Raw genomic sequence first — 20487 nt, 5'->3', positions numbered from 1 at the left:
CTCTGGGTCTTCCATTCCTGTGGCGGTCCTCATGAGAGCCAGTTTCATCATAGTGCTTGGTGGTTTTTGAAAGTGCACTTTAATAAACTTTAAAAGTTCTTGAAATATTCCGTATTGACTGACCTTCATGTCTTAAAGTAATGATGGAGTGTCGTTTCTCTTTGCTTATTTGAGCTGTTCATGCCATAATATGGACTTGGTATTTTACCAAATAGGGCTATCTTCTGTATGACCTATCCCCACCTTGTCACAACACAACTGATTGGCTCAAACGCATTAAGAAGGAAATTAATTCCACAAATTAACTTTTAAGAAGGCACAACTGTTAATTGAAATGCATTCCAGGTGCCTTCCTCATGAAGCTGGTTGAGTGAATGCCTAGAGTGTGCAAAGCTGTCATCAAGGCAAAGGGTGGCTATTGAAAGAATCTCAAAGATGAAATATATTTTTGATTTGTTTAACACTTTTTTGGTTACTACATGATTCCATATGTGTTATTTCATTGTTTTGGCGTCTTCACTATTATTCTACAATGTAGAAAATAGTAAAAATAAAGAAAAAGCCTTGAATGAGTAGGTGTTCTAAAACTTTTGACCTGTAGTGTACAGTAGATGTCTATGATTAGTTCGGACTTTGTCCAGTCCGCACCGACCCAGTCTGGGTTGTGTTCCCCTGCTCAGACGTTGCATGCATCAACCAATTTTTGCATGCCACATCGTCCACTGTAATGTCGGGCACCAGAATGCTATAACATATGATGTGGTTAGCTGATAGACATCTTTTCAATTGAATTTTGCTCACTGGGAAGGGCGTGTACAAGGTGCTGGACTGGCTGGAGACAGAGAGACCTCACAGCATTAAGTTGTTCTGGAGCTGTGTATTCAGGGACCACCTCCTTCAGCAGTACCCCACGCTACGAAACAGCCTGCTGGATGGTCAGTGGGTCTTTTCTCTCTGTTAGTATTATTATTATTTCTCTGGTAGTATTTTGATTTGTCGTACAAGTCACAAGGGGTGTCACTGTGTTTGTTACTACTACTACTATTATGGTTTGTGGTTACTTGAATACTTTAAATGCTTTCCATTTATGAGGTCCATATGATTGTCCCAGCCTATAACTCGAATATGAAGATGTTTGTTTCATTCGGCATCTAATCCCAGGGTCGTTCACCTTCAACACAAAACTGCCAGAGAACTTGGAGAAAGAAGAGGAGGAGAAAGAGGAGAAGGGGAGGAAGGTGGAGGGGGAAGAGAAGGAGGAGGAGGAGAAAGAGGAAAAGAAGACAGGACGGAAAAAGAGGAAACAGAAGATATGCGAGAGTGCTAAGGAGGAGGAACAGCCCACAGCCCAGATGGTCCAGAGGCCGACCTACGGTGAGTCCCAGGCTGGGTGGGGGGGGAGAGGCCTTGAGTTAGAAAGTCTAAAGTCCCTCTGTAACTTCAAACATACACTACAGCTGCAAGCAGCAATGCCGGGGTTTAGCTGTGGGCCCAATGTGCCACCAACAGGACAAAGAGGACACGCTTGCCTAATATCAAAACTCAAAATCCAACTGATTATGCAAAATGCTTTCGATGTATTTTTAATCATGTTGACTACTTTAAATGTCTTCTTCTCCAGAACCGCTGGACCGATCGGCACCAGTAATGAACTTATTCTCTGTATTCATTATTGCAGGAATAGTATTACTGGCATTGCTTTTCTTATATGTTAATTTTCTCAACTACTGTACATGTGATAAACATCATAAAATCCTATAGCTTTTACCATGTGTCAGAAACGATTGGAGGTACTGGGAACACTCTGTCTGCATTTAAAATAATACCTTATACACTATGTGACTCTGATCAAAAGTTGTGCGCTAAATTGGGTATATACTACACTCTTCTAAAAAATTGTAAAAGCTAGAAGCTGAAAGGGTTATTTGGCTGTTCTCATAGGAAAACTCTTTGAAGAACCCTTTTGGATTCCAGGTATTAAAAAAAATTGGGGGGTCTATGTTCCTTTCCACAGAGGGTTTTGACCTGTCTTTCTCTGTGCTCTAGTGTCGGGTCGGAAGAGTACCCATAAGTCACAGCGCTCGGTGATCCCGGTGGAGCTCCCGATCCCAGTTGAGCTCCTGGTGGAGCTCCCGGTCACCTGTGGGGACAAAGAGGGCATGCTCAACAGGGACAAGCTGGCCAAAGGTGGGTGGTTCGGCCTGAATAACCTTGCCTAAGACCTTAACACTAACACTGGGGTTCTGTAATGTCACTGAGTGTTCATTTAAATCTTGAATCAAAACTATAAATTTTATATTTGAGGAAAAATATAAAACCCTAGTGTGTATGATATCTGACTTCCTCATTGGTCTGTCTCAGGGGAAAGTTGCATTTTGGTCCAGGGTCATTGGTTAACCCCCAGTAGGTTTGAGGAGTTTGGGGGGAAGAAGAGCAGTAAGAACTGGAAGTACAGTGTCCGCTGTAGAGACACCACTCTGGGAAAACTGATCCAGGTACAGCATATAGCTGCTTTTCATACTCTTATCAAGCCCATAAGATTTGTAAAATGTTGCCATATACTACACTCTTGGTCTAGATGTTGGCCTACATAGGTCTGTATTACTGTATAGTCTTAAAGGGCAATAACAGAACATTTGTCTATGTTGCTAAACCCCTCTGACTCGGTGTTGGAATGTCTGTCAAAGTGCGCACCCCTATCATTAAGGGAGAGCGAGGCAGAGCTAGAGCGAGAGCTACGTCACAGAGCTAGGATAGGACGCACATCTACGGAAAAGGTAAACGTTCTGGAACAGCGAAAACACTACATTGGGGAAGTCTAATCGATATTGAGATATGGCATATACATTTTCTGTGATACATTTGGGTAGCGGGTTCACAGTTTTATCTTTTCTGAGATCTCTGCCAAGCAAGGAGGAAAAAGCAGCCAGCTCATGCAACAACACACACAGGAGGGGGCTCCTCATAAATAAAACACAACGGCAGTTTTCAAAATGGCCTACGTCAGACTTTAGCACATCACCAGACAGAACACAACGCGCCTTTTACTATATTGTCAGAAGCAACATCAGACCCCGGTCGTTGCCTATTTAATTGGTCTCTTTCAATGCTCTGGAAACCAAGCGGTGCTCTTTGAAGATGGCATCGTAGCCACACAAATACATTAGAAGATAATTGTTGATCTGATCAGAAACGCTGTGCTCACAACCTTTTATCTCCTAAATAATGTCGCTGGTGTATTTTGTTAGAATTTGGGATTATATTGTGCAATAGGCTATAAGGTTTTTACCAGCTGTGAGTCCTTCCAGGCTCGAGTACCGTGCACAAAACAAGACACATAACAAGCTCGAGGAATGTATACTGAAGCAAAGTCTCACCCACATCAGAACCTAGGCTATCTATTATATTTGCAACATAAATTAAATTACAAGGTTATGTTCGATGTCAGCTGGCTACTATAGGAAAGTTACTATCTAATGAATTTTTTTTAACATAAATTAGCCTTTCATTTTATGAAGTGGACGTTATGTTACACAATCACTTGTCTTTCCCTCACATTTTAGTAGATATATTTTGCCGTAAGGATCAGATCACACCATTCACCGGGGGGCCTAACATAGTCAGAGAGGGAAGATAAACAATGTTGATTAGCAGGGGAAATCATGGACGTCACCAGGACCTGCTGTAATGGTGTAAAAAAACAACAACAAAAAAAACGTGGTGAACTGAATACGCCATTTCTCAGAATGGTGATATGTCTCACAAGATCACTTAATGATTAATTAGTATTCTACATAACAACCCGACTAATAGCATGATAATATCAGGCTACGGTTATACCAAAAACACCATGTAATTTCTTAAGACAATTTAGGATGATTGTGCTGAAATGTTGCTTTTTTATATCATGCTGTGGCTGTGTTTAACTATCTGCTCTAAAATGTGATTAGTTCAGCCGGTTAGCCACGCTTACTTACATCAGTCAAGAAGATCAAAATGCATATTCCCATGAAACTGATAAGGATCAAATTGTTGACATGCATGCATTATGGGCGTTTCACCTGTAAAACGTGAAGAATCATCATTCACGATTGAGAGTGATGATGGCCTGATTTATAATAAGGTCAGCCTAATTTTGTGTTTTAGGATTTTAAAAGTAGAACATTTTCCTTTAGCCACTTATAGTATTATACATTTATACAACGGGTGGGTCTAATCCTGAATGCTGATTGGTTAAAAGCGCATTCTAGCCTGTTTCTATTCCACAAACCTCTCAGCCCCTGGTCTTCAGGACTGAGCCCTGAATATTATGAAACTCTGGTGACGACCCTGGGTGAAATTATGTCCAATGGCGTTGAAAGCTTAAAGTTGGGGGCGGGATTAGATCGGCTCCTTTCTTCCTTTCTTGTCAGAGATCTCAGAAAATGTCAAAATTGTGAACCTGCGACGCAAATATGTCACATACAATTTATATGCCAAATGTCACAATCGATTGGACTTCCCTAATTTAGTATTTTCGCTGTGACAGAACGTTTATATTTTTTTGCATATTTGTGTTATTCCACCTAGCGCTGCAGTGAGTGGGGGACTGTCTAACCATGTGACGTAGCTTTCGCTCTCGTTTCACCACGCTCTCCATGAGAAAAGTGCTTTTACAAAAAGTCCATAACGCGACAGAGGGGTTTAGAAACATGGGCAGATTTTCCCCTTTAATATTTATTACTCTTACAACAGGATGTAGGTGTTTCATGTACCATCAAATTGGGACAGACAGAGCAACAAACTACAGCTACATTAAACTCTATTTGTAATTCTGTTAAGAAACTAACTGTACACTGATATGCCATTCAATCTGTCCCCCTTTTCTCTAACCCCTCCCATCATCATCCAACAACCTCAGGAAGGTCATTTAACTTCACCAGACTTTAAAAGAAGAAAGAGTGCACAGGTAGGAGACCAATCTTTCAATATACCACATCCTCTGGATTAACGCTTAAGTTAATTTATCGACAGTTGAAATCGGAAGTTTACATACACCTTAACCAAATACATTTAAACTCAGTTTTTCACAATTCCTGACATTTAATCCTAGTAAAAAATCCCTGTCTTAGGTCAGTTAGGATCACCACTTTATTTTAAGAATGTGAAATGTCAGAATAATAGTAGAGAGAATGATTTATTTCAGCTTTTATTTATTTCATCACATTCCCAGTGGGTCAGAAGTTTACATACACTCAATTAGTATTTGGTAGCATTGCCTTTAAATTGTTTAACTTGGGTCAAACATTTCAGGTAGCCTTTCACAAGCTTCCCACAATAAGTTGGGTGAATTTTGGCCCATTTCTCCTGACAGAACTGATGTAACTGAGTCAGATTTGTTGGCCTCCTTGTTCGCACACGCTTTTTCAATTCTGCTCACAACTTTTCTAAAGGATTGAGGTCAGGGCTTTGTGATGGCCACTCCAATACCTTGACTTTGTTGTCCTTAAGCCATTTTGCCACAACTTTGGAAGTATGCTTGGGGTCATTGTCCATTTGGAAGACCCATTTGCGACCAAGCTTTAACTTCCTGACTGATGTCTTGAGATGTTGCCTCAATATATCCACATACTTTTCCTCCCTCATGATGCCATCTATTTTGTGAAGTGCACCAGCCCCTCCTGCAGCAAAGCACCCCCACAACATGATGCTGCCATCCCCGTGCTTCACGGTTGAGATGGTGTTCTTCGGCTTGCAAGCCTACCCCTTTTTCCACCAAACATAACGATGGTCATTATGGCCAAACAGTTCTATTTTTGTTTCATCAGACCAGAGGACATTTCTCCAAAAAGTACGATCTTTGTCCCCATGTGCAGTTGCAAACCGTAGTCTGGCTTTTTTTATGGCGGTTTTGGAGCAGTGGCTTCTTCCTTGCTGAGCAACCTTTCAGGTTATGTCGATATAGGACTCGTTTTACTGTGGATATAGATACTTTTGTACCTGTTTCCTCCAGCATCTTCACAAGGTCCTTTGCTGTTGTTCAGGGATTGATTTGCACTTTTCGCACCAAAGTACGTTCATCTCTAGGAGACAGAACGCGTCTCCTTCCTGAGCGGTATGACGGCTGCGTGGTCCCATGGTGTTTATACTTGCGTACTATTGTTTGTACAGATGAACGTGATACCTTCAGGTGTTTGGATATTGCTCCCAAGGATGAACCAGACTTGTGGAAGTCTACATATTTTTTTCCCGAGGTCTTTTCTGTGTTCTTTTTTCTGAGGTCTTTTTTCTGAGGTCAATCAAAGTGGAACTGAGTTTGAAGGTAGGTCTTGAAATACATCCACAGGTACACCTCCAATTGACTCAAATTGTGTCAATTAGCCTATTAGAAGCTTCTAAAGCCATGACATAATTTTCTGGAATTTTCCAAGCTGTTTAAATGCACAGTCAACTTAGTGTATGTAAACTTCTGACCCACTGGAATTGTTATACAGTGAATTATAAGTGAAATAATCTGTCTGTAAACAATTGTTGGGAAAATTACTTGTGTCATGCACAAGTAGCTGTCCTAACCGACTTGCCAAAACTATAGGTTGTTAACAAGAAATTTGTGGAGTGTTTGAAAAAGGAGTTTTAATGTCTCCAACCTAAGTGTATGTTAACTTCCGACTTCAACTGTATATGTCCTTAGAAGCTGTGTTAATATAAAATCACTGCAACCTTAGATGGCTGCCCCAGACCAGTTGATGGCACTATAGATGTAATTGGCACCAGTGGCACCATTGGATACTAGAGCAATAACTATTGATCAAGTGTTAGATTTAAATTATGCAGACAAACAACATGAAATATACTGATTAGTATATCTGTATAATCACCAGTGGCAGTCAGTGCCATTTAAGATGAGGAAGAATTATTGTATTTTTTATGAGAATGGCCTTATTTCTATTACAGGATATTGGATGACTGTCATTCATATTCCCTTCACCCAGTTCAATGTAACATCAATAGGTTTATGCTACTACATGATACTAGAATTTTCCCTGTACCCATCATGAGGTTGCTACAACCTAGCCTAGGAATGAAAGTTTACAACTTAGGTGCACAGGTCGAGATAATTTTGAGTAATCAAGGTGACAGACATTCAATACCGCCTTGCACATTTTGCCTCCATCTAGCTGATCTAAGGTGTAATCATTAGACCAACAGCTGCAAATTAGAGTTTCTATTGGACAAATTCAGGTATGTTTATCCCCGTTTCGTTCTGTTTGCTTCCGTTTAAAAAACGTTTTTCAACAGAATCAGTGGTTGAATACACCCCTGATCACGCGTAAACACAGTTCTCTTTCATAGCAGCCATATTAAAACAGCATGATCACTTTGCTCGTTGTATATATAATTCCTTCTCGCACCTATCTATGCGCTCTCCTCCTCTCACCTTTTCCCTTCGCTTGGGGACTTCAGAGCACAACACATCAGCTGTCTGTGACAAGGCAAAATAACTTTTCCAAGCCAAACCTTCATATCATGACCGCTAACGTCTACACACAATCTACATCGTTGTCACGTCATAGTCAACTAGAACTACTAGAACTAGTAAACCCGCTACAATCATGCAGTACAGTGTACAGTCAGAAAGCAGAAAGCAGTGTAATAGTTTCAACGGAGGGCCCCGGTGGTAATAAATTCATAAAACCAAAAGCATACGTTGACTTGGAAGAGACCCAGTGTTGAATAGCCATAGCCAGCTAGCTAACATAGCATCCCTCTCTGTTTGAGTAGGCTAAACGAGCTAGCTAAGTGAAAGTGAAAGTTAAAAAACATACATCCAAATATAGCTCTATCTTTCTTCTCCTTAATTTTGGAAGAAATAAAAAAAATCAAAACTGTTCAACTATTGTCTTTCTCTGAGTCAACTACTCGCCACATACAGTCTAGAGACTAACCCTTTTGAATGGGGTTTGATAAGGATCAAGCTATCTAATGTAGGACTATTTGGCTTCATGCCATACTGTGGGATATGTGTCCTTAAGAAATTTCTGATTTGGAGGTATCTGAAAAAATGTGTTGTTGGCATGTTGAACTTTGCCTGTAGTTGTTGAAATGAAGCTAACTGACCATCTATGTATAGATTACCAATTGTTGTGAGCCCCTTCTCCCTCCACTGTGAAAACACCACATCATCCAATGCAGGGTGGAAAGCATGATTCAGGCTAATCGGGCTGTCTATGTAAACAGTGGGTATGTTAAGAAAATCCCTAATCTGTTTCCAGATCCTAAGCGTATGACAAATGACTGGATTGGAGTCATAAGTGGCTTTTTTCACATATGATGGGCTATTAACAAGTGCAGGGAGTGAGGAACGTTGACAGGAGGCCTGCTCAATCAAAAGCCATGAAGGCATATCCTTCTGTCTCATCGCAGGTAAACTTTCCCTCCAGAAAGACACAATGTTCAGATTAGCAGCCCAATAATACAGTTTGAAGTGAGGGAGGCCAAAGCCCCCCTCTATCTTGTACCTGCATAAATGCTTCTTTGCAATTCTGGCTGCCTTGTTATCCCATAAAAATGGAGTTACTATTGAATCCAGTTTCTTAAAATAGCTTTGTGGTATGAAATTGGGTAGACATTGGAAGAGGTAAAGAAACCTGGGTAGGACAACCATTTTAATAGCGTTTATACGACCAACCAAGGAAATAGGCAGAGTTTTCCAAAAATCTATATTTTGTTTAAGCTGATATATTTTCATGTCCCAATTCGCTTTCAATAGCTGATCAAGATCTCTTGTCACTACAATGCCAAGGCTTGTGAACTTGTCCCTCACTGTTCTAAACGGGGTAGATTGCAGAAATTGCATATCCACAGGCCGTGATATTGGCATCAACTCACTTTTTTGCCAGTTTATCTTGTAGCCAGAGAAGGAGCCGAATGTGTTTATCAAGTTAAGTAAGGGTGGAATAGAAGTTTTAGGCTTGGACAAAAACAAAAGAACATCGTCTGCATATAGGGAAATTTTGTGCTGTGTGTCTTTTATTTTAACAGAAGCTATATCGGGACATGCCCGAATGCGAGTAGCAAGGGGTTCCATGGCTATAGCGAAGAGAGCAGGCGAAATAGGGCACCCCTGTCGGCACCCCTTGAACAGGCGGAATGACTGCGACATTTCCTGATTGGTCACCACGGAGGCCATTGGGTGTGCATAAATAATTCTTATCCAATTAATAAATTCCTTTCCAAACCCAAAATGCTCCAGAACCGACATCATATACTTCCACTCAATCTGATCAAACGCCTTCTCTGCATCAAGAGCTATTACCACTGCCTCAACTTTATGATCATGATACATTACGTTGAAAAGGCGTCTCAAATTGTAGTATATATGTCGGCCCGGGATAAAAACCTGTCTGGTCAGGGTGTATGATGTCGGAAATATATTTTTTCAATCGGTTTGCCAATATCTTTGTCAACACCTTGTTTTCTATGGGGAGTAACGACACGGGGCGATACGACGACATCTCCACGGAATCTCCACGGGCTATTGTAGCCTCATACAGTGTTTGCGGGAGTTTGGCATTTTCTTTTGATTGTTGAAACATTCGCAACATAAGTGGAGATAGACTAGCGCAGTACTTCTTATAGAATTCTATTACATATCCATCGGGCCCAGGGGCCTTGCTGTTTGGAAATTGTGCTATCGCTGTGTTAATTTCCTCTAAGGTTATCCCTGCATCGAGTGCAGCAGCTGCCCACCTGTCTAGTTTAGGAAGTTCACATTCAGCGAGAAAGCGTTCCATAGTTTGTGGATCAGTAGCATCGCATTTTGATTGGTATAGCTCTGAGTAAAACTGCGCAAAGCATTTATTAATGTCCTGCGGATCTGTTACTATTTTACCCTTCTTGTCTTTTATTTTGTGAATAGCTCTAGATGCCTGTACATGCCTTAGCTGTCTTGCTAATAATTTATGTGGTTTGTCCCCCAGTTCAAAATAACTTTGTTGCGTTCTAGCAAGTAAAGAGCCCACCCGTTTCGAAAGGATGGTATTGTATTCATATTTTAACTTTGTGATCTTCTCAAGGACTGTATATGAGGAATTTGTCCTAAAAACGTTCTCCTGTTCCCCTAACTCTCTTTCAATTTCTCTCAGCCTAGTATTGGCACGTTTCTTCCTCTCTGATGTATAAGAAATAATGTAACCTCTAATCACAGCCTTTAGAGATTCCCAAAGGGTGGAGTCGTCAACATCCCCCGTGTCGTTAGTTCCGAGGAAAAAGGCAATCTGCTCCTTCAAATACTGACAAAAAGCCTCATCTTTCAACAGGTATGCGTCTAAGCGCCACGGTCGCCGACCTGTCGACATATTGTCGAGTTTCAGCACCATGGACAGAGGAGAGTGGTCCGTAATTAGAATGGGGTGATAGGTAACCGACTCAGCTGCTGAAATTAGTTTGGAGTCCAACAAGAAATAGTCAATTCTGGAATATGATTTATGAACTGATGAAAAGAAAGAATAATCCCTGTCTGTTGGGTGCGTCAGTCTCCAAATATCGACAATGTTAAGGTTTGTCATCAATGTATTTAGACAGACACTGGCATTTGATTGTTGAAGTGACCTTGATAGCTGTTTATCTAAAAGAGGATCTAACGTACAGTTAAAGTCACCTCCAACAATAACTTGTATCCGAGATATTTGGTATGGCCTTAAATACCCTTTGAAAAAATAATGGATCATCGAAGTTGGGTCCATATAAATTGACCAAGGTTATTGGTTTTGAATTCAGTGTACCAGCCACAATAATATACCGACCATTAGGATCTGAAATCGAGGTTGAGTAAACAAAAGGAATGTTTTTCCTTATCAGGATTGCTACCCCTCTCGCTTTTGCATCAAAGTTAGACTGGTATATCTGACCGATCCAGCTGACTCGTAGCTTGGCCTGCGCCGAGCGTTTAATATGAGTTTCTTGAAGAAGCACTATGTCAGCACCCAGTGATTTAAGATGAGAAAAAACCTTAGCTCGTTTCACGACATGCCCTAATCCATTACAGTTCCAGCTGACTATCTTTATTCCACCTGGTCTACTCTGTGCTCGGTCACTATGTGGCATTTCTTATTTTAAAGCAAATTGCTGCTGTCATACAAAACCCAGAAGAAAAACGTCCCGCCGTACGGGAGCTTGTCATGCCACCTGTACTAATAAACGTGAACATAAAACACAGACCCCACCCCCCCCCCCCCCCCATCCCTTTACTGAGTGACTTCCCCAAACGAAGCACTCCTTGTCTAACACACAAACCTTAGGGTGTCTAGACATACAGCTTGAACTAACTCGTCGTCTATAGATGCTCCGCATATAAACTAATATTAAATAACACTTAACTTAACTCTCACGTTAGGGGGTGAGTGGCGCCAAAACATGACATGCCAAACAATTCTATATTAGCCACAACATCTCACCTATCCTATAAGTCCCAATTTCTGATCTTCTGATCGAAAAGACATAGGCCGGAAATTCAATTCAAACACATTCCTGGCCTGTATTTGGACATTTAGCCGGCTGGCACAGCCGTTCTGTATCCTCAGCCGGGGAGCTTGCTTGTCAAGAACAGATCGGCCTCTTTTGCGTTGTCAAACGTACGTGTTGATCCCTCGACTGTCACCTTAAACCGGGCTGGGAAGAGGAATCCATATCGGATGTTGGCCGCCCTGCATTTGTTGCGTACCTCATCATACCCTTTCCGTTGGTTCCTCACCTCCAAGGTAAGATCTGGGTAGAAAGACACCCTGGCTCCGTTGTAGTTAAGGGGGAACTTTTGACTAGCCAGCTTGAGGATGAGATCCCTGGTGTGGGGATAGTGCAGCCTTACAATGAATGGCCTTGGTGGCCCGCCCTTGGCCGGCTTCGTTGCCTGTGATCTGTGTGCGCGGTCGATCAGGATGGCCGTTTTGAAGTGTTCACTCCCCAGCAATGCCGGTATCAGCTCCGAGACAAATTCAGTGGGTTTCCCTTTCTCAGTGTCCTCCTGGATCCCACATATTCGGATGTTCTGGCGTCTTGAATGCGACTCGAGCATTTCCAGTCGGGCCTTCAGGGTTTTGTTGTCATTTTTGAACGTTGCGCACTGTTTCTCTATGTCCTGTAGTCTGGCCTCGTGATCGACTGTCTTCTGCTCAACCTCGTGCACCCTTCTCTTAGTTGCCTTCACAGTTTCGGCCAAAGTCCCAATACTCTTTGAGATATCAGCCAACCTTGTGTCCACCTTCTTGCTTAGTGCGTTTATGGCAGCCAGTATGTCACTTTGAGTAGGATCTGTGGGGAACTCTTGGAAGCTAGCCTCTTCAGCTAGCTCCTCGTGGGTCGGCGACGTTGAAATTGGTTCGTTGTCTATCTCATTACAATTATCTTGTTTAGCGCCCCCTTTTTTGGTGCCTTTCCCCTTTGTCATATTTGTTTGAAGTTATAGGTTGTGAGAGGTTAAGATAAATACTAATTTGTTTCAAAATTGAGCGGAGCGCTAGCAAAGCACGTCTACTCCATAGCACGCTCTCTAGCGCCCCCTCGTATTTTCTTTTTTTACCTATGAATACAAAACATCTTCTTGCAGCACATTTCTACACAATCTCCTCCGTTTGGCACCACATCAATTCATCATAAAGCATGATCCATTTTTACAGGTTTGGCATGTCAAAGAGTGAAAATATAATATGCTGTAACTGTCCAAGGTTGAATTTGAACAACAATAGTGTTGTGAATTGGTGTAATTCACAACAGCAGTAAATATCTATATAACTTTGGCATACATTTACAAGGGTATGTGATGATATTATGAAATGTTGTGTAAATATTTACCTAGGAAGGAATCATATTCTTTAAAATACTTTTGTCTGCACATTTGAAAAACTGTCACGATCGTCTTGAGGACAATGAGTGGACCAAGGCGCAGCGTGTGAAAAATACATCTTCTTTTATTTGAAGACGAAAACAAACGAAAACAAAACAACAAACATGAAGCTATGAAAGACTAAGTGCTAACATGCAACATAGACATAGACAACTACCCACAAAAGCCTACTGCCTATGGCTGCCTTAAATATGGCTCCCAATCAGAGACAATGAATGACAGCTCTGAACCATTCAGGCAACCATAGACATACCTAGACACCTACACTCAAACACAAACCCATCTACTCTACCTAAACCCCCTATACCATACAACCACCCAAGACGAGACAAAAACACACAAACATCCCCCCTGTCACACCCTGACCTAACCAAACTATTACAGAAAACAAAGATAACAAAGGCCAGGGCGTGACAAAAACACAAAGCATATGGTGCAACCAAAATTAAAATGCAATTTTTGACCACATAACATAATTTTTCTCCATGTGTTATGATACGACATCAAAGCATACACTGTAGTGAACTCCCTAGTTTAGAAGAAAGATGGAGGAGGGCTTTATATGCATTGCGGACGTTAGAGTAGCAGTGGTCGAGAGTATTAGCCCTACGTGTCGTGCAATCAATATACTGATAAAATTTATGTAACGTTGATCTCAAATTTGCTTTGTTAAAATCCCCAGCTACAATAAATGCAGCCTCCGGGTATATAGTTTCCATTTTACATAGAGTCCAGTGAAGTTCCAGAGCGTTAGTGACTGTAACTGTGCTGCTGGCAACAATTTATTATCACCTCTGCGCTACGCATCCCTAGTACGGGATCACTTTCCTAAACAACCGCTAGAATTGCAGGGCGCCAAATGCATAAATATTACTACAAATATTTATAATTATGCAATCACAAGTGAAATATACCAAAACACAGCTTAGCTTGTTGTTAATCCACATATTGTGTCAGATTTTGAAAATATATTTTACAGCTAAAGAAATCCAAGCTTTTGTGAGTGTAGCTTTCAATGCTACATCAGCTAGCCCCAAATTAGCATGGTCACGAAAATGTGAAAAGCAAAAAAATTAATCGCTTACCTTAGATAATCTTCGGACGTTTCCACTCACGAGATTCCCAGTTACACAACAAATCTTCTTTTTGTTCGATAAATATTACTTTTATCACAAAAAAACGCCATTTGGGTTGCGCAAAATTTTGAGAAAACAAAAGCCGTGTTCCGTTCGACAAATCCCAAAAAGTAGCCGAAATGGTCGTCGAAACATTTCAAATGTTTTTTATAATCAAACCTCAGGTTGTCTTTAACAAACATAATCGATAATATTTCAACCGGAGCATAACCTATTCATTAAGAGAGAAAGGGAAAATGGTGAGCTCCTCCCGCGCGCGCAGGAAGTATTCAGAGGACACCTGACCTCTTTTGAAACATCTCGCTCATTTTTCAAAATAAAAGCCTGAAACTATGTCTAAAGCCTGGTCATAGCCTGAGGAAGCCATTGGAAAAAGAATCTGGTTGATACCCCTTTAAATGGAGGTTAGACAGGCCAGGAAACAAAGTTTTCTTTTTTTTTTTTTTATATATATCACTTCCGGGTAAATTTTTCTCAGGATTTCGCTTGCAGAATAAGTATTGTTTTTCTCACAGACAATATTTTGACAGTTTTGGAAACTTTGGAGTGTTTTCTATCCTAATCTGTAAATTATATGCATATTCTACGATCTGGGCCAGAGAAAATTTCTGTTTACGTTGGGTACGTTATTTGAAAAAAAATAATAATAATATGACCCCTAGCGCTAAGAAGATTTATGCTTTTTTTTTTTTGCCAATGTTTACTGCCATATTCAACGTTGCGCGAGAGTGCTCTGAAATCAGAATAGTGTCATGACGTTGCCCTGTTTGGGTACAGCAAGCCCCATCCCCCTCTCCCTGCCTCTCCCTGCCCCCTACAACTAGGCTGCTGTGGTCAGTGAGGTCGTAAATTCCTAGGGAAGACCCTGCCTTATGGCCACACAGTATAGAGATAGAGGGAGCTTTCATAGAGAACAAAGGAATTTCTTCCACCTCCCAGAACTTGAGGTCCGAACAACATTTACGTTCCGGAGAAGGTATAAAAGATCGGTGAAGAATCCAGCTATGAACTGGTCCGTTTGTTACAACTTGGGGAAGCTCATGGGAGATGGGGCGGCCACATTACCATAACGCTGTTTATATAATAGCCTCAGATATGAGGTTTACATCTAATTGTTGTATAAGATGAATGAGTGAGTATGATACTGTTTGTAAAATTGTGTAATGTGATTTTGGACTGTTTAATGAAGGAAACTCCAATTCCCTTTTGAGTTGAACTAAATCAGAGGACCGCCCATGAGCCCAGTTAGGGTCAGGCATCCTGGGACAGCCCCTTTTCTGCAATTCCGAATAAAACCCAACTTTGAGAAATTCTCAGTAGACCAGCTTCCCTCGATAACGAGAGGGCCAAGGTTTGAGACCAGACTCGTGAATCTTTTAAACATACCACGTGGTTAAACTCTTAGCCTATCGATGTCTTAAATCATAGAAAATAGTACAAATAAAGAAAAACCTTGGAATGAGTAGTTGTGTCCAAACCTTTGACTGGTACTGTACATATTCTTACCAAAGTAAATAAACGGTCTATTCAGTGTTAACCTGATCTGTCACTTTGGTCCTATTTAGGCCAAGAAAGCACCGTTCCCCTCCAACCAATCAGCAAACTCAATCACAGGTATTTACATCAATCTCAATAGAATCTTTCTGAATCCTTCAGACATGACGCTCTGGTAAAGGGGATGTTGTTATCTCTCTAAATATCAATTGTAAAGATAATGCAACTGTGTGTTGTTGTTACAAGGTTTCATGAATAACACAAGCTTGACTCTTCAAACTCATCCATTGATATAGTAAGCCATCTTTCCCTAAACCTTAGTTTATATTTCAATCTTTACTTCAATGTCAGACTCAAAACCTGAGGAAGATGACGATGATGATGCGTTTGAGGATGAAGAAGAGGAAGCTGAGCAGGAAAGACAGAAGATGCAGGGAGGAGAGCGGGCAAACACGGCTGGAGGAGAGAGCAGTGCAGGACGCAGCCATGGTGTTGTGGGAAAGTCCGTCTTCAAAGTCACCTGTGTGGCCATCAATGGAACGCTACATAAGGATCGGTTTGCATCTGGTACATATATGATTTTCGAGGTGTAATAAACATAGCCCTATGTAGTAGCTACATAATTGTGATACTCCATACCCGTTACTGATTGTTTAATGGAAAGTCTCTTTCAGCTAAGCTGTTCTTGGCGATACTTTCTTTGTTCTCGATTCGGTAAAAAGTGTGTCTTATAAATGTCGGTGTCCATTTGCAGGTGGTTCTCCAAAACCAGAAAGATGTTAAATCCACGTTTTGTATCGAGTGATAAGTGTGTCTTGCATGTGTGTAGATCTTTGTTTTGGTCGCACTGTTTGACGCCCTGACGTCTACCTCTACACGTGGTCACATAGAAACAACTAGTCCCTGCAAAGATGTTGGGAAATACAAGATTTATGGCAGCTAAAATGGCGAGGGAACTCCTCACTCGTGCAAACCCTGAATATAATCTGTTTTTTGGAGAACCACCTGAAATTGGACACGGACATTAATAAGATACACTTTTTACCAAATCAAGAGCAAAGAAAGTATCGGCAATAACAGATTAGTTAAAACATTTTTTGCAAGGCTTTCCATTACCCAATCTGTAACATATCCCGTTAACAATTCTGTAGCTAAGCCTTATGTCACTCTGGTCCAAAATTAGTACACTATTAATGTATGAAGTGAGATTTTACTTGTCTCTGTCTCTCTGTGGCCCAGGGTTGTGTGGGAAGAGCATCCGATCGGAGCAGCGCTGGATGACCCCGGTGGAGTTTGTGCAGGAGGGGTCAGCTCGGGCAGATCCCTCCTGGAAGAAAGACATCCATTGGGATGGGAAACCACTCAGCGTCCTCATCAAGGTACACAGAGAGAGAGAGAACAGAGAGAGAGAAAAATAGAGAGAAAGAAAAAAAAACAGAAAGTGAGAGCGAGAAAGAAAGAAAAAAACAGAGAGAACAGAGCGAGAGGGATGTGTTTTGTTCTTACTAAACAACTGTAGTAGAACCGTAGTCGATTGATTTATCGTCAATCTTTGTTTGTCTCTCGCTTTCAGAGTGGGCTTTTGGAAATCCACTCCGTCCAGTGTCCATGCAACCTGTGCAGCATCACGACCAAAGACGTGGTAAGTTACCCTCAAGCAATACGGTGGAACCCACTCTCAGTCAATCACCTCATTTAAACAGATGTTTCAGTAGTAATTATGATTTCCAGGATGTTTCTTAACATCACTGTATCAGGGATTATTGTTAACCAATTCCTTCTCACCTTCCTCTCTTCTCTGTCTTGGCAGCACGATCAGGATAACGATGACGACTGCTTCATCTGTAGAAGCCAGGGCAGCTTGATATGCTGTGATGAGTGTCCTCGCTCCTTCCATCAGAGATGTCATCTTCCTAATGTGGATGATGCTATGCTGGGGTGAGAAGAGTTCTGGGAGAGGGAGAGAGAGAGATAGAGATCTGTTTGTTCTGTGTGGGGACACTCAACTGTCAGCTTATTATTAGTGCACTTTTGTAATGTTTGTTTGTTTGTGTGAGCGTACGTGCGTGCGTGCATGCTTTGTGTGTATGTGGTGTATCAACACAGGGATAATATTCAGTGGATGTGTACATATTGTGTATTGAGGACCAGTCAGCCATGGCGCTACCCCAAACAAATGACCTACCAGGAAGCCTTGACCTGCCGAATCTCTGACCACCTACTGGTGAGAATCAAGCAATAATTTATCAGTTAATCATTCAATCATGAGTGTCACAATATCCATGACATGAAATATTACATTCTAAATGAATTCTGTTTGAACTGTGTATTTAAGTAGCAATCGCTTAGAGCAGTAGTGGTATATGACACATACGGGTGTAATAATTGTGTGTTTACTCTGACAGGAATGCCAGTACCTCCTGCTGTGTCTCTACCATGCAGATGAGGACCACATCTTTGTGAAAGATCCTTGCATCAATGTATGTATTGTTTAGTTCTGTGTGTTTAAATGTGTGCGTCTGTGCATGCATGCTTGCCTGTGTAGGTTTTTAGTGTCTTGAGTTTGTATGTGGGTGTCAACATTAACTTATTTTACTGTCTGTATATATCACTGCCTTTCAATGCCAGGTGAGAAACTACACCAGTGTGATAAAGACTCCGATGTGGCTGGACAGGGTTGTGGAGAAGCTGCAGCAGAATCTCTACCAGTCAGTGCAACACTTTGAGTCTGACGTGTTGCTTATCTTCACCAACTGTGCCACGTTCAACAGGGTAAGACTGCACTCCTGCAGTATGAATGTGAAGACTGAGGGCTAAAATCTGATACAAATTCTGAAGGAAATCTTGGGAGTTATGCTCATCAACTTTACTTGAAAGTGTACTTTTGTTTGAACCACAACAAAGCTGCGTTAGGCTAAATGAGTTGTGTTAATTGAAATTTCTAGCTTTTTTATTGTGTTTTCTATTAAAGTGGCAATATGTCACTTTTTTGGAAATTGACCAAGTTCACATAGAAATGTGAGTCATAGATCTATAATTCTACTTGAAAGCAAGTGTAAGAAGCGGTATATCTGTTCTATGTGTGCTATTTCTATGCTTCCCATTATTACGTTTTGTTTTTGCGTCTTTTACTTTCGGTTTTGTACGCCAGCTTCAAACAGCTGAAAATACAATATTTTTGCATTTGGAAAATATATTTCACAGCGATTTAGACGGTACAATGATTATCTACACTATACTAGCTTATTTTGTCAAATAAACTACAATTAAGCAAACTATTAGTTTTAGCAACCAGGAAATGGAGGAGTGACTTCTGCGTAGTGCAACTTTAATACAATTGTGTCTGTCTTTTTTCCCCTGAAGGATAACGCAGAGTTCCGTGGGATGTGCGAAAGTTTGAAGGATCTATTTAAGCAGGAGTTCAAGTGTACATTCAGCATCCAACTGCAGCATCTAACTACATCCAATGTCCAGTAGAGCCTTCATCATGAAGTCTGCAACATTATTTTACTATGAAACAACAGGGAATACCCAAGATGCCATGAGAAATATGCTTCAAAACAAGATCAATTAGTTATTTAGTCAGCTAACTTTGATGAGCAACCAGAAATAACTACAGAATTTCTGGTTCATTAAGAAAGATAACATTTGATACATGTGTGTATTTTCGGTTGTTGAGTCAATTAGACCATGCCCATTTCAAGCTTTAAAGTGGGAATGAATCGAACAACCAACCTCTCTCTTTGAAAATGGCATATGTGACATCGATATGTCAAACATTTATTCAAGTGCCTGACTAAAAAGTACAATTAGGTCAATTTTGGTCTTGGTATAGTTCAAAACGGAGATTTGTGGACAAGAGTTCATCAGGGTGTAGCTGAAGGTTAGGTTTTGATTTCGACAATGTCAATTTGTTCACTAACACGGGATGAACAGATGCGGTTATTACTATCTATCCAATGGCACAGACAGTGAGACAGTCCTGCCCAGCAGCTCAGACTTTGTTTACATAAAACAACAAGTCACACATTTTTTTACTTGATAAATACTGCACCAAACACCCTAGTAAGATGTAAAATTGCGCAACTAATACCTCCTTGGTTTCACACTCCATCTTTCTTTAAAATAAAAAGTTATTTCAAGATATTTAGGCAATTTAACCTAATCTCACAGTTAATGTGGGGAATGGGGATCAATTTTTATGATGGGAAATTAATACACACGCACATAAACATTTACACAAACTCACTTTGTTTGTAATCATGTTATAGCCAACTCTTGACTTTTGTATGAATTATTTTTAATAAAATATTTGTATCTAGTTGTCATGTATTCATCATCTATCAGTAATAATTAACATGGTTAAACAGTCGTACATCTATGCTTGATTTATCTTTTGGTATATTTGTCATTTTTATACAAATTCTGTATTTCCACAGAAGAAAGCAATAAGTAATCAACACCCTAAATTAGTTTATGTATGACTGTGATATGTGGTTGTCTCACCTAGCTATCTTATGATGAATGCACCAAGTTACTTTGGATAAGAGTGTCTGCTAAATGACTAAAATGTCAAATGTATAGTATCGCTGTGGAATAGGAGCACAACATAATTTTCTATTTAATCTCTGAGCCTATAAAAGCCAGCGGGAATATACGGAGCGCAGGTGTTGGTAATGTTCTCTAGTTGCGCCGTGATTAGCTCAGTGTTCTGTCACTCATGGGGGCACAATGTGACTGCCAAGTCTAAGGGTAGAGTTTGAAAAATTCAAGCCCCTTGGGTTCTGCCATAGAGTTACACTAGAAGTGCCCATCCAAGAAGGTCTCAAGGTCATTGGCCACAGATAAAAGGATGTCAAATTACGTTATATCTACAGTAGCATTGATTGGACTGATCATGTCAAAATCATACTTTCAAAATCTTAGCTAGCAGTCATCATCATGAATCAAGTCGACAATCTACTGGCAAATATTGTT

General features: G+C 40.7%; 1 protein-coding gene and 1 pseudogene across 1 annotated transcript in view; both read left to right on the top strand.

Moving 5' to 3' along the window:
* The window catches only part of LOC120034474, a 76025-nt pseudogene that overhangs the window by 37992 nt on the left and 17546 nt on the right, over window positions 1-20487 (top strand).
* LOC120034447 (nuclear body protein SP140-like) overlaps window positions 1-20487 on the top strand; it is a 29549-nt gene that overhangs the window by 4548 nt on the left and 4514 nt on the right. The window contains exons 2-14 of the mRNA XM_038981016.1: window positions 809-935; window positions 1162-1374; window positions 2047-2187; window positions 2362-2495; window positions 4901-4948; window positions 15582-15630; window positions 15862-16077; window positions 16750-16889; window positions 17084-17152; window positions 17321-17448; window positions 17617-17734; window positions 17916-17990; window positions 18139-18282. Coding sequence (XP_038836944.1) covers window positions 809-935; window positions 1162-1374; window positions 2047-2187; window positions 2362-2495; window positions 4901-4948; window positions 15582-15630; window positions 15862-16077; window positions 16750-16889; window positions 17084-17152; window positions 17321-17448; window positions 17617-17734; window positions 17916-17990; window positions 18139-18282 — 1602 coding nt within the window. The remainder of the gene's footprint in view (window positions 1-808; window positions 936-1161; window positions 1375-2046; window positions 2188-2361; window positions 2496-4900; window positions 4949-15581; window positions 15631-15861; window positions 16078-16749; window positions 16890-17083; window positions 17153-17320; window positions 17449-17616; window positions 17735-17915; window positions 17991-18138; window positions 18283-20487) is intronic.

The sequence above is a fragment of the Salvelinus namaycush genome, chromosome 3 (genome assembly GCF_016432855.1).
Source record: "Salvelinus namaycush isolate Seneca chromosome 3, SaNama_1.0, whole genome shotgun sequence".
In the NCBI taxonomy this organism is placed as follows: Eukaryota; Metazoa; Chordata; class Actinopteri; order Salmoniformes; family Salmonidae; genus Salvelinus; species Salvelinus namaycush.
The sequence above is the reverse complement of the archived record's forward strand: the minus strand, read 5'-3'. Positions and strand labels throughout refer to the sequence as shown.